The sequence below is a fragment of the Pecten maximus genome, chromosome 6, assembly GCF_902652985.1.
Source record: "Pecten maximus chromosome 6, xPecMax1.1, whole genome shotgun sequence".
Classification (NCBI taxonomy): Eukaryota; Metazoa; Mollusca; class Bivalvia; order Pectinida; family Pectinidae; genus Pecten; species Pecten maximus.
In genome coordinates this window covers 40,087,070-40,102,451 of record NC_047020.1, presented here as the reverse complement: position 1 = coordinate 40,102,451, position 15,382 = coordinate 40,087,070, and the positions used below count along the sequence as shown (strand labels likewise).

Here is a 15,382-nt window from a genome sequence, read left to right as displayed (position 1 = left end):
TAAAAATCGAAATAAAGTAAAATTGAAATAAAAATTATTTTATTTGGAATTTACAATTTATGAGTTTAGACAAGATTAATTTTCATTTATTACACACGTATGGTCGAGTAGTTGGGTTACACAGCGATAACATAAAGGTCACCGGATGACCAGATAAGTTTTGTCCGGATAAAGCTGTTTTTTGGATCTAGCGCCCCAATGCATCAATAATACTATGACTTACAACCGCTTTTATATAAGCATTTAACAGCTTTCATTCATTTGCTGAAAATCATTTAATTGATTCATATTGCTTATAAACTGCATTTAATAGCTTAGTATCCTTAATATATATTTACATGTTAATGTCTAACTGTCTGGGGAAAAAATATGTATACCAAACCTGGTGTTATTTCTGCCTATATAATGGCACAAAAAGCCCATTCCCAATTCATTTCAGCCTTTTTTCCCCCAAAAAACAGGAATTAGAAATTTGCAATTGTGGCCATGGATAAAATTAATAAAACTTCCAAAAAACACTGAAAAATATAATGGCAAATACATATTACACAATTAGAACAGAAAAGAAAGAGGTCAAGGGTCAAAGTTGGTGTATGCCGTCATGTATACAGCTAGAATTTAAGCTACATTATAAAACTGGTAAGTATGACACTCATGAAACAGCTATTTAATAGCATGTAATTTTTACACATAAATTAAAATAAAATAAAATGTTCTCTATTCGGTCAATTGGATTTTCCCAAAATACCCAGGAAGTTCGAGTTGCAAAGTTTTTGGGTCAAGATCATGGTCACTGTTACTATTTTTATCAGAGGATTGTAGGGGAGATGCTTTGCTTTAGCAATACCCAACATGCTTGTTGTATTTAATGTGTTGAAGACCAAATTGAGTGCTTACTGGAAAATACCCAAAAAAGAAAAAGTTCAGAAAGCTCCTCTTAAATTCCTGAAGACACTGCCTCATTGTTTTTGGCTTGGTAGCTATATAGATACATGCAGGTCAAAGGGGGGATATGTTAAAACTTTTAATAAAAGCAACCCGTCTTAAGGTGAGGCTTAGATTGATGATACTTTGGTATGTGTTGTAAAGATCATTCAAACATAATGTGTTAATCAAAGTCAGAGGTCAAAGGTCACAAGTTAAAATTGGTAAAAACTTATTAAGTTGGGGCAAATCCCTGGATACTTGGCCAGTAGGTACCTAAGAGGAATTGTTATAAACGTTTCTTTATGTTAGTGACCTTGACCTACATAGAGAGGTTACAGGAGTGAAAAAAAAAAATCTGTAGATTATATTGCAGATCACATTGCATAATAATATCTTTGAGAGTCCCACAGGCTTATGGGCCTCTTTTAATTGGAAATATTGATATAAAAGGCACCTAGTGGTATTATTGGCATTTAAAGGGAAAACACCTTTATAGCAAATCACAGGTGTAACATGAAAATTCTCATTAACAATTGTTTCTTGTTTCCAAAGGTTGGTGGAAAACAGATCCCTGGGCCTCTGTTCGACTTCGGAGTACTGATGTTCCACAATGCCCAACACCTGCTTAAAAAAAACTCTGGCCCTTACTTCTACCTGTCCAAGGTAATATGATAGTTTACCTGTACAGAGTGGTACATGTATGATTTACCTGTACTGTATGGTATGATTTATCTGTACAGGGTGGTGTGATTTACCTGTACAAGGTGGTATGATTTATCTGTACAGGGTGGTGTGATTTACCTGTACAAGGTGGTATGATTTACCTGTACAGTGTGGTATGATTTACCTGTACTGTGTGGTATGATTTACCTGAACAAGGTAGTATGATTTACCTGTACTGTGTGGTATGATTTACCTGTACAGGGTGGTATGATTTACACCTGTACAGGGTGGTATGATTTACCTGTACAGGGTGGTATGATTTACCTGTACATGTTGGTATGATTTACCTGTACAGTGTGGTATGATTTACCTGTACAGGGTGGTATGATTTACCTGTACAGTGTGGTATGATTTACCTGTACAGGGTGGTGTGATTTACCTGTACAGGGTGGTGTGATTTACCTGTACATGGTAGTATCATTTACCTGTACAGTGTGGTATGATTTACCTGTACAGGGTAGTATGATTTTCCTGTACATGATAGTATGATTTACCTGTACAGGTTGGTATGATTTACCTGTACAATGTGGTTTGATTTACCTTGAATGGTGTGACTTACCTGTACAGGGTGGTATGATTTACCTGTACAGGGTGGTATGATTTACCTGTACAGGGTGGTGTGATTTACCTGTACAGGGTGGTGTGATTTACATGTACAGGGTGATATGATTTATCTGTACAGGGTGGTATGATTTACCTGTACAATGTGGTTTGATTTACCTTGAATGGTGTGACTTACCTGTACAGGGTGGTATGATTTACCTGTACAGGGTGGTATGATTTACCTGTACAGGGTGGTGTGATTTACCTGTACAGGGTGGTGTGATTTACATGTACAGGGTGGTATGACTTACCTGTACAGGGTGGTATGATTTACCTGTACAGGGTGGTATGATTTACCTGTACAAGGTGGTTTGATTTACCTTGAATGGTGTGACTTACCTGTACAGGGTGGTATGATTTACCTGTACAGGGTGGTATGATTTACCTGTACAGGGTGGTGTGATTTACCTGTACAGGGTGGTGTGATTTACATGTACAGGGTGATATGATTTATCTGTACAGGGTGGTATGATTTACCTGTACAGGGAAGTGTGATTTACCTGTACAGGGTAGTGTGATTTATCTGTATAGGGTGGTATGACTTACCTGTACAGGGTGGTGTGATTTACCTGTACAGGGTATCATGATTTACCTGTACAGGGTAGTATGATTTACCTGTACAGGGTAGTATGATTTACCTGTACAGTGTGGTATGATTTACCTGTACAGGGTGGTATGATTTACCTGTACAGGGTGGTGTGATTTACCTGTACATGTTGGTATGATTTACCTGTGTACGTTGGTATGATTTACCTGTACAGGGTGGTGTGATTTACCTGTACAGGGCGGTATGATTTACCTGTACAGTGTGGTATAATTTACCTGTACAGTGTGGTATAATTTACCTGTACATGTTGGTATGACTTACATGTGTATGTTGGTATGATTTACCTGTACAGGGTAATATGTCTTACCTGTCAAGGGTAGTATTTCGTTAATGGAATGATCAAAATGTGATATCTTTCATTGTATTACATGATTCTGGATCATCAAATTTAAGATCAAACGTCATTTTTCTTTTGTTATAATTTTTTAATGATACCAACATCAGTTTACATCAGATTAATTCATACTATTTAATTATGAAATATTCATTGTTTTTTTTTCAGCTGGAAGGCAGGCTTGAAGCTCGTGTATGGGATCAAATATTTTCATGGACAGAAAAAAAGGCAAGATAATTAGCTGACTTTTGTATAAATATCTCTCCCTCATTCTAATCTTGATTTTAAGCCAATAACCTTAGAATTCAATCTGTGATAAAAAAAATATTTAGATAATACATTCAGAAGTCTATTTTTTGTCACCAAAAATTAAACAAGGACACTTAGTTAATAATTTTATCATTGAAGTGTTTATCTAGTTCATAGATAATGTTGTTTGACATCTGAGTTGTGTTGTTCATATCAGTTATAGATGCCATATCAAGACATTTAAGTGGTATATACATTATTTACTTTTCATAACCTCTTTGCTGATTTTTTATTTTACTGATTCATGTCTAATTTTACCTTAGCCAATGTGATGTTTACCTATATAAATATTGAGCTTTGATGGTCACAAGAGTCAAAAGTGTTAAATCTTTTAAACAGCTTCTTAAAGAGGCCAAGGGTTATGATATTGAGAGGCATGCTGAGATGAAGAGTTCCAAATAATTTTTCAAAACAGTAGTCAAGAACTAGAATAAGATGAACTAGCATTAAATGTATTTATGTCAACATTGACCTACGTTCAAGGTCATAGGAGTTAAATGCACTATTTCCTAAAATTCAAATTTGTTTTGCCAAAAACCTGCTGAGATGAAGATCAATCATGCTTTTTCAAATCAATGACCTTGGTGAACTTAAATTTGAAGGTCACAGGTATCAACTTGTCTAAAATCTTAAATAATTTGTTCCCAAACATCAAAAGTGTATGATATTAGACATATTATATCATTGCTGTTAAAGAAAATGTTATTAATAAAATGTTCATCATCAGAATTAATGACTATTGTGTACAGTTGGGGCTCCCCCATGGCTGTGTGAAGGCCTGCGTACTCATTGAGAACGTCCTCGCCTCATTTGAGATGGAAGAGATTCTGTTTGAGTTACAAGATCACAGTGCCGGGCTGAACTGTGGGATTTGGGATTACTCAGCATCCTTTATCAACAAGTTTGGTAGATATTTTTTTCTTACATCTTTTTTCAAAGGATTGGAGACATATTGTTTTAGCTAGTGCTGCATAGTTTAATGTTCTTTTCTTTGATGTTGTTATTGTTCCATTAAAATCATGTCGATGGCATACATTTCAAACGGTTGAAAATATCTTTATGAAACTTGAAATATATACATGTATACATCACCCACATGTTCTGTACGGTGCATTTTAACCAGGGCACTGTGACCTTCATTTTAAGGTCAAAGGTCAATTAAGTGAAAAATTCTCAATACAATTTTTCGTCTTGGACATAACTTTTCAATAATCAAAGACATCACAATGAAACTTGATTACGTAAATTAATAATTTCTTTTAGTATGAAGAGAAGGGGACATATACTGTTATTCACAAATAGAAATCTCTGAATTTTCGTTCTCTAAGTTCATATTATGATTAGGACCAGATTAAAGGGATTTCAAGAATTCGTAGGCATGGTGTGAATAGAAGGTGGCCTTTATGATCACACAGATCCGTGTTGTTACAGGGTGTAGGAAGGATTTCCTACTTCCGGACAGAAACAAGTATGTTTCCATGGACAGACACTTCCTCAAAAGTTACATGGACTTGGTAGTGGCCACTTGTCATCATCGTGGTTGCCCGGCAACAGGTGGAATGGCCGCATCGTTGCTTCCTGACTCACCAGCTACAAGTGTGGATTATGAAAAAGTTGTAGAATCTGTTAAACAGTGAGTGATTGTATCTCTGCCTACTGTCTAAATGGTTATCTGATAGACATGTTGGAGGCACTGTGGTCTAGTGGTAGGATGCAGGGCTATGTTGCTGAAGGGTCACTAGTTCAAGTCCCTTCATGTAAATGTTTAGTGAAATAAGTCACCTACCATTACCAAAAAAATAGTAAAAAGGCTTTAGGTAGCAGTGTACAGTAAAAATGCCCAATTCTGAAAAATATGACACATGTTTTAGATATGTGAACATTGCCAGTTAACCCTACATATTACCTCTAATAAAGTATATATATTTGTAATTTTTAAAACATTTGCAATTTTAATACAGCTCTGAAGGAAAAGTAAACTTATTTTTTCTGTGATTTTTAGAGCTATGAATACCATGGTAACAGCTTAAAAAGTGCTCAAAAATTGCAAAATATTATGATATTTGACCCAAAATGACAATTTTTTTTCTGAAACCTATTTAAAAATAAATATCTCTATCCTAAAGACAGAATTAATCTTGTTTTGACATATGTTGTAAATTAAGTTTTCCTGCTATCTTACCTTTTCTGTGGGCTTCCATTTTTCGCTGTAGGCGAAACTAAATTTCCTGTTTAAACACACTTTCGGAAAATCCGGAAATTTAAAATCTAGAACCAATTTATTAATTTTTGTTTTAACAAATGTGAAGCCTGTATGTACTACTTCACACTGAACATACCAATTATAGTGTACATTTATTTTTTTCATTTTTTATGCATATCATAATACAGGAGTTATTTACTTAACAAAAAAAATCGCCCATGGCCAGCTGGCTGTCCTACTGTAGTCTGCTACCTTACTTCTCCATGGACCCCCCCTCCTCCCCACCCCCCTCCTCCCCTCCTCCCCATCCTCAACCGGTGCCATTAAGATAGTCTACCAATAATGATTGTGAAATTTTACTTATTTGAAATCAAGCACTGAATTGAGTCTTAAATATTAAGGATACGCAACCGGAGGCTCATATACGACTCTTTGTCATTGGTTGACAAGTTTTCATTGGCTTATATTTGAAGCTCAAAGGTCATGCTGAGATGAGCTCCAACGGGGTATCGTTAGATCTTTAGTGGTAGTGTATAGGAATAGAAATTACAAGTCTAATTTTAATTAAATTGGCTTATTAACAGTGATGGGCTCATTGCTGGAAAAATATGGTAGACTCGTTAACAAACAAAATACTGGTATTTTAAACCCAGAGGTAAAAAATATAACTGTGATTCACAAACTGTTTGGGATTGTTATTACTGTTAAATTTAAAGGTTTTTCATCACAATTGCCAAACCTTACTGAGATTTTTCACACTAGATCCTGCTTTCTGATTGGTTGGTTTATGTGTAAAAAACAACAAAATGTGTTATTTTGTCACAGACACAAAAAAAAATCAGCTTTTGATTTAGGGATGGAATTTTCCAGAATCACGGTATCTGTCTGTACGTTTGTCTGTCTGTCTGTCTGTACTTTTGTCTGTCTGTCTGTCTGTACTTTTGTCTGTCTTTAGAGGGAAGTTTGGAAGAGAAAAGTAATATACTTCACCAAATTTTACAGAACTTAATTCAAAGTACCTAAGGTAGTTTAACATTTTTATTTTCGTTTTGATGATTCTCTCTGGAGCAAGCATACAGCTTCTTTACCTAACTGTGATCATATGACGAAGTTTATACCTGAAATCCTGGTTTATATCTCAGCTAGCTTAGATCATAGACCATTTGTGCCATTGTCGTTTTGTCCATGTAACAAAACACTTTAACCAAATTGTTCTAAATAGCTTGTGACAGCAACCCCACACACCCCTCCACAGCCACCCACTCATCCGTATACACTGTTGAGTGAGGTATCCACCAGCTACGACAAGGAGACCCTGCCTAAAAATTATCCTTGCTGTTCACAGACCTCATTATACTAACCCTAACCCTTACAAAATCATAATTCAGGGTTGCTATTTGAAGAATGAAAACATTAAGTATCACATTGAATATTGGGAAATAAAAAAGTGTGTCACCAAAATATATTTAACCCTATCTATTGTCTATTGTCTGATTTTCAGCTTACCACAATGGTATTCAGGGAAGGGGGGGGGGGGGGGGGGGTGTTCTTATTCTTTACCCTTGTGTCGGTATTGGTGACTTGTTAAAAAAGAATGGTGAAGATTGGTATAGCGTATATATCAAGTTCTACATCAACCAAACTTACCTCACTGATGTACAACTATCTAAGGATGCTTAGCACATGACACGTTGCAGAGGCTGGACCTGCTCCATATTGTATACTTGATAGACTCCATGATCTTAGTACAGATTCATGGTCTTTAATGACTCTATTTATTAGCTACTTTGCCAAATGAGGCTATCAAACTTTTTACAGAATTCTGATTTTAAAAGCTAGTTAATTAGAGGATAGCCTTACTGTGATACGTGCATGCTGTATCAAATCAATTAACCAATCAAATGCCTTCTCAAATTAATCAACCAATCAAATGCCTTCTCAAATCAATCAACCAATCATATGCCTTCTCAAATTTATTAAGACTGCTTCCTTGTTCTGTGTTTTGAGAATCATAACCTTTTTATTTACAGAGGAAAGGGGAAGGAGATCAAAGCAGGTGTAGATGGATTCATGGTGTACGATATCCGACTTCTCCAGCCCATGCAAAAGGTAACGAGGCTGTGAGATCAAATAGAAAAAGGTTTTAGCTCAGGTGAGCTTTTTTCGTGGAGTTCATCGTCAGTCCACTGAGTGTCCGGCAATTCATTATTCATTAAAATATTCCTCCTGATAAAATGTTTCAGTCCCCTGTAATATTACTCCTGATGAAATGTTAGTCCCTTTTGATATCACACTGATGGAATGTTTCAGTCCCCTGTGATATTACTCCTGATGAAATGTTAGTCCCTTTTGATATCACACTGATGGAATGTTTCAGTCCCCTGTGATATTACTCCTGATGAAATGTTAGTCCCTTTTGATATCACACTGATGGAATGTTTCAGTCCCCTGTGATATTACTCCTGATGAAATGTTAGTCCCTTTTGATATCACACTGATGGAATGTTTCAGTCCCCTGTGATATTACTCCTGATGAAATGTTAGTCCCTTTTGATATCACACTGATGGAATGTTTCAGTCCCCTGTGATATTACTCCTGATGAAATGTTTAAGTCCGCTTTGATGCCACATCTGATCAAATGTTTCAGTTCCCAGTAATATCACACCCTAGAAACCGATTATTTGAATTTTATTTATAATGTTTTCAGCTGTTTAAGGATCTAACGCCTGGAGAGAACCAATACCATGTGAAAAGAGATGAGATCACTATTACAGCATACGACCTCCTACTGATGCCTTCCGTAAGTCGGGGGAGGAAGGGTGGGCAGTAAATCACAGTGTACGACCTCCTACTGATGTCTTCTGTAAGTCGGGGGAGGAAGGGTGGGCAGTAAATCACAGTGTACGACCTCCTACTGATGTCTTCTGTAAGTCGGGGGAGGAAGGGTGGGCAGTAAATCACAGTGTACGACCTCCTACTGATGTCTTCTGTAAGTCGGGGGAGGAAGGGTGGGCAGTAAATCACAGTGTACGACCTCCTACTGATGTCTTCTGTAAGTCGGGGGAGGAAGGGTGGGCAGTAAATCACAGTGTACGACCTCCTACTGATGTCTTCTGTAAGTCGGGGGAGGAAGGGTGGGCAGTAAATCACAGTGTACGACCTCCTACTGATGTCTTCTGTAAGTCGGGGGAGGAAGGGTGGGCAGTAAATCACAGTGTACGACCTCCTACTGACGTCTTCTGTAAGTCGGGGGAGGAAGGGTGGGCAGTAAATCACAGTGTACGACCTCCTACTGACGTCTTCTGTAAGTCGGGGGAGGAAGGGTGGGCAGTAAATCACAGTGTACGACCTCCTACTGACGTCTTCTGTAAGTCGGGGGAGGAAGGGTGGGCAGTAAATCACAGTGTACGACCTCCTACTGACGTCTTCTGTAAGTCGGGGGAGGAAGGGTGGGCAGTAAATCACAGTGTACGACCTCCTACTGACGTCTTCTGTAAGTCGGGGGAGGAAGGGTGGGCAGTAAATCACAGTGTACGACCTCCTACTGACGTCTTCTGTAAGTCGGGGGAGGAAGGGTGGGCAGTAAATCACAGTGTACGACCTCCTACTGACGTCTTCTGTAAGTCGGGGGAGGAAGGGTGGGCAGTAAATCACAGTGTACGACCTCCTACTGACGTCTTCTGTAAGTCGGGGGAGGAAGGGTGGGCAGTAAATCACAGTGTACGACCTCCTACTGACGTCTTCTGTAAGTCGGGGGAGGAAGGGTGGGCAGTAAATCACAGTGTACGACCTCCTACTGACGTCTTCTGTAAGTCGGGGGAGGAAGGGTGGGCAGTAAATCACAGTGTACGACCTCCTACTGACGTCTTCTGTAAGTCGGGGGAGGAAGGGTGGGCAGTAAATCACAGTGTACGACCTCCTACTGACGTCTTCTGTAAGTCGGGGGAGGAAGGGTGGGCAGTAAATCACAGTGTACGACCTCCTACTGACGTCTTCTGTAAGTCGGGGGAGGAAGGGTGGGCAGTAAATCACAGTGTACGACCTCCTACTGACGTCTTCTGTAAGTCGGGGGAGGAAGGGTGGGCAGTAAATCACAGTGTACGACCTCCTACTGATGTCTTCTGTAAGTCGGGGGAGGAAGGGTGGGCAGTAAATCACAGTGTACGACCTCCTACTGACGTCTTCTGTAAGTCGGGGGAGGAAGGGTGGGCAGTAAATCACAGTGTACGACCTCCTACTGACGTCTTCTGTAAGTCGGGGGAGGAAGGGTGGGCAGTAAATCACAGTGTACGACCTCCTACTGATGTCTTCTGTAAGTCGGGGGAGGAAGGGTGGGCAGTAAATCACAGTGTACGACCTCCTACTGACGTCTTCTGTAAGTCGGGGGAGGAAGGGTGGGCAGTAAATCACAGTGTACGACCTCCTACTGACTGTCTTCTGTAAGTCGGGGGAGGAAGGGTGGGCAGTAAATCACAGTGTACGACCTCCTACTGACGTCTTCTGTAAGTCGGGGGAGGAAGGGTGGGCAGTAAATCACAGTGTACGACCTCCTACTGACTGTCTTCTGTAAGTCGGGGGAGGAAGGGTGGGCAGTAAATCACAGTGTACGACCTCCTACTGACGTCTTCTGTAAGTCGGGGGAGGAAGGGTGGGCAGTAAATCACAGTGTACGACCTCCTACTGACGTCTTCTGTAAGTCGGGGGAGGAAGGGTGGGCAGTAAATCACAGTGTACGACCTCCTACTGACTGTCTTCTGTAAGTCGGGGGAGGAAGGGTGGGCAGTAAATCACAGTGTACGACCTCCTACTGACGTCTTCTGTAAGTCGGGGGAGGAAGGGTGGGCAGTAAATCACAGTGTACGACCTCCTACTGACGTCTTCTGTAAGTCGGGGGAGGAAGGGTGGGCAGTAAATCACAGTGTACGACCTCCTACTGATGTCTTCTGTAAGTCGGGGGAGGAAGGGTGGGCAGTAAATCACAGTGTACGACCTCCTACTGATGTCTTCTGTAAGTCGGGGGAGGAAGGGTGGGCAGTAAATCACAGTGTACGACCTCCTACTGACGTCTTCTGTAAGTCGGGGGAGGAAGGGTGGGCAGTAAATCACAGTGTACGACCTCCTACTGACGTCTTCTGTAAGTCGGGGGAGGAAGGGTGGGCAGTAAATCACAGTGTACGACCTCCTACTGACGTCTTCTGTAAGTCGGGGGAGGAAGGGTGGGCAGTAAATCACAGTGTACGACCTCCTACTGACGTCTTCTGTAAGTCGGGGGAGGAAGGGTGGGCAGTAAATCACAGTGTACGACCTCCTACTGACGTCTTCTGTAAGTCGGGGGAGGAAGGGTGGGCAGTAAATCACAGTGTACGACCTCCTACTGACGTCTTCTGTAAGTCGGGGGAGGAAGGGTGGGCAGTAAATCACAGTGTACGACCTCCTACTGACGTCTTCTGTAAGTCGGGGGAGGAAGGGTGGGCAGTAAATCACAGTGTACGACCTCCTACTGATGTCTTCTGTAAGTCGGGGGAGGAAGGGTGGGCAGTAAATCACAGTGTACGACCTCCTACTGATGTCTTCTGTAAGTCGGGGGAGGAAAGGCCTAAGGTAGTAGGAGTGGTTTAGTAAATCGCACAGACATCACTCAACACTGTTTTTTTTTTCACTCAACAATAACTCCACTTTCAAGTTTTATAACATTAGCATCAATAATGCATGATTGATGTGCGGGATGTTAAATCTTACCTTTGTGTGCAAGGCTGATGTGTTTCAGGTATCATATCTCATCAGGCTTTCCCACTCTCTTTCTTCTTCCATGTTCTATCGCGTGTAAATATCAACATATTAAGCTGTCCAGGAACCATATTATATGACTGGAACAACCTCCCTGTGAATATCTTAACTTAATAAAAGGGATTCCTGATATTATGCCCTTAAACATCTTACCACATTTTCTTAGTATGACTTTCAATAATATTTTTTTCTTAAAAGTGGTGATTTATATATAGAAAACTTGTTTAGTTTCATTGGGGTATGAAAAAAATTTTTTTTACAAAAAGTTTGCAAACAAAATTTTTTTCATACCCATATAAAATTAAAAAATAATTGATATTAACGCTTATAATAATTTTTTGACGTTGATTTTTAAAATTGAAACATGTTTTATGTACAATTTAACTGATTTTATAAGGAATATTTTTTTCACAAACATTTCTCATCATATCAGAAAGTTGCATTCTGCATAGAGAAAATGGAAAATTAATTATTATAAATGTCCTGTATTGTTTTCTCTCTCAGGGTGGAGTCACGCGTAGTGGACTAAAGCACAACATTACTGTGGGGATACTCTTTATTGACAGTTGGCTGAAAGGTATGACCTTCAAATAAAATCTTGTTAGGTCATCTGACTTGAAGAGTGAGGATGACCTAAAACAATCATGTTTCATCCTACATAATGCTGTGCATAAACTTTTCACATTTTCAGCTTCTCAAGCTACACAGTTGGGATTCATCTCAAACTTGCTTGAAATGATCCTGAGAAGATCTTTGCCAAGGATGTTCCAAAATCCAAGATGGCCACCATGACTGCCATCTTGAAAAACAAATTTTATGCTTCCCCTGTTCCACTGGTGCCATTTAGCTTAAATTTCTGGGGATGTTAAGGACAAGACACCTACCAAGTGTTATTATTTTTTGGCCACATGACAACCACAACAGCCATTTTGTCACATGATTGTGCATGGTTTTCCTGAACAACACCTATCTTAAACTTGTTCTCAAGTTACACTAGTGGGATTCAATTCAACTTGCTAGAAATTAATGATTCTGAGATGATTCTGGTCCAAGATGTCTGCCATGGCAAAAATATACAGTATTGCATAATCCCAATTGTTGTCAGTACCAGTCTTTGGTCGAGTGGTTATGGTGTCCCGACACTTTAACGCTAGCCCTCCACCTCTGGGTTGCGAGTTCGAAACCTACGTGGGGCAGTTGCCAGGTACTGACCGAAGGCGGGTGGTTTTTCTCCGGGTACTCCGGCTTTCCTCCACCTCCAAACCTGGCACGTCCTTAAATGACCCTGGCTGTTAATAGGACGTTAAACAAAAACAAACCAAAAGTCTTTGGTCAGCATGGCTTTGACGAACTGTAAATGGTATTTTCACGTGGGTTGGGTTGATAAATTCTCAATTTCAATAGGTAAACTATACACATTGGGGTTATTTCAGCAAATTTTTCTTTTGCACACGTTCTATACACGTACATCGCAAAAATAAAATGTGTAGGGGAATTTGTTTTGGCTGAATGGCCTGCAGGTACTTAGTGTACAGTAAATCACTTAGATTTTGCAAATATTTATTTCGCAAACTTACCTTTCAGACATATTCGTGAATACATGATATCGCAAATGCTGATCTTGAAATGACTAAACTCGCAAATGATGAGGTAGTAGATTCATGGCCTCGGCAAGACCCCTATATCGTACACTAATCCATAGGTTGGTCACCATCCAAAGGAGTTTCATACAAATAATCGTGAAGGATTTGAATTCGCAATATTCTCTCCTGGCATATCAATGCAAAAATAAATACCATGCATACTATAACTGATATACAGTATTTACAGTTAACAAAGTACATTTTGTTTGTTGATATAGGTCAAGGTCACTTCAGTTTGAATGGATCAATAGAAGATTCAGCTACAGCAGAAATTTCAAGGTCACAGGTGATCAACTGTTCTCGATCTCCAGGTCAAATGGGACATTTCAAAAATTTCTCCTAGATATTTTTTAATTATTGTAGGATTAACTTAAAACAACTGTTGATTCTTCATCTTTGTGACTTCAGGATAAACAAACAACAAGTGTGTGAAGTTATCGCTGAACGCCAAGCTCCAATTAACAGTATAAGTGTCGTCTGTTGTTGATGTTTGAAGTAAAGGTACTTAGTAGACTTGTCAGGGCATACCATATCTGGTATATTTTGGTATACTTACCAGGTATTTAATCTTTCTGAAATTGCATCCTTTTAAATGTCTGTCAATCATTTGATGGGGACACATAACAGTAGAAAGTTTTCAATCTATTAATTGGTCATACATTTTTAGCTCACTTAATCTGAAGTAATGAGCCATGGCTTGACATCCGTCATCTGTCTGTCTTGGGTTTGTCAACTTTTTTAAATCGCTACTAGTCAAAGGGGAACCAATTCTGTATGAACTGTGTGCTTGTCCCTAAGGGCCTGAAAGGTGGGGCCCAATAAGGGAAATATAGCAAATTTTCAAAAATCCTTCCTCTGTATGAATGAAAGGGCTTGGTCTGTGTTTGGCCTGAAGCATCCTTAGATGAAGGGAAACCAATCTTGTAAGGTCGGTCTGGCCCCAGCGGCCTGAAAAGCGGCATCTAAATAGGGAGAAATAAAGCAAATTCTTTGATATACTTTTTCCTCTGTAGAAAAAATGTAGAGCTTTTTGCCATAATCTCTGCAATATCAAGTGAGCAAAACAGGTCCTTTGGGCCTCTTGTTTGTCAGATTATCTCCCTAAGTTTTGAATTATTACATAACCATTTTCTCATTCATTCTTAAAGAATTCATATTTTTTCACGCCGATCTCAAGTCATTAATATGTTTGACTGTTTTAAGGTTTGGCAGTGCATTCGTCACCAGGCAATTTTGGAGGAGGATGGTAAAGTTATCACCTTTGCGATGGTTCAATCTGTTGCCAGGGGAGTCGTACGAGATCAGCTCTCGGTGATTAGTGCAGGACAAAAAGTATCCCAGAATGACTACACCCGACTTCAGACAGCAGTGCAGATGTTCTTGGAAATTGTTACAAAGAAGGATTTCCCAGAGTTCATCACCACCTATCTGAGTCTGAATCATACTTGGCTCAGCTTCCATCAAACTGTGAAATTAAATTGATTTTATAAAGGTCAGCGAAGTGTTATAGAGGTATATACACATAGATGATTATCAGTAACCTGGGAAATCTTCGAAGAAACTGATTTTCATCAAAAGGTTTTAATCAGATGTAGGTTCATTGCTATTCATTTTGATATCTATATATATATATTATGCATTGTAGGTAAATCTGTGTTCAAATCAGAAAAGGGAACATAAATTTTGTGTCTGAACTGAAGCAATTAATTTGCCGAACTTTAGAAATATACTTAAGTGATTATTTACGTTGTCTGGTTGATAAAAATGGAGATTATATATCAAGATATACTTTGTTTGATAATAATTAAACCTGAAGAGCCCAGCAAAGGCTGAAAGCCGCTAGCAAGTTGGTAGTTCTAACTATTATTCCTTTGTGACGACAGTGTTCAGTACTTGTGTGTATATGTATGTTCGAAAATCTGTCATTGGTCTTGGAGACTATTTTTTGTTTAAAGGAATTTTCATAAAACTTTATAGTCAATTTGATTTATTGACCAGAATTTGTAACTCGAGATACCAAAGAATCTGTTATCAACCAATCAGAATCTGAAATCAAAATAAATCATAGAAAAATTACTATTTGTATTTTTTTTTTTTTTCTTGAAGACTGGCCCTCTTTCGGTTACATTAAAATTCTTTACCATTTTTATGGAATGTAAAACTTCACCTTCAATTTGACAATAAATTTTAAATGGCCCTTTAACTACCCAATGAAATGTGGAATGCACTACAGTTACAGTAGCCG

General features: G+C 39.1%; 1 protein-coding gene across 1 annotated transcript in view; it reads left to right on the top strand.

Annotated features, from left to right (window-relative positions):
* LOC117329767 (malate synthase-like) overlaps nt 1–15,213 on the top strand; it is a 31,070-nt gene extending 15,857 nt beyond the window's left edge. The window contains exons 7-15 of the mRNA XM_033887892.1: nt 1,480–1,590; nt 3,363–3,422; nt 4,253–4,409; nt 4,935–5,136; nt 7,737–7,815; nt 8,415–8,507; nt 11,999–12,071; nt 13,356–13,423; nt 14,341–15,213. Coding sequence (XP_033743783.1) covers nt 1,480–1,590; nt 3,363–3,422; nt 4,253–4,409; nt 4,935–5,136; nt 7,737–7,815; nt 8,415–8,507; nt 11,999–12,071; nt 13,356–13,423; nt 14,341–14,619 — 1,122 coding nt within the window. The 3' untranslated portion in view covers nt 14,620–15,213. The remainder of the gene's footprint in view (nt 1–1,479; nt 1,591–3,362; nt 3,423–4,252; nt 4,410–4,934; nt 5,137–7,736; nt 7,816–8,414; nt 8,508–11,998; nt 12,072–13,355; nt 13,424–14,340) is intronic.
* The last annotated feature ends 169 nt before the right edge of the window (nt 15,214–15,382 follow it).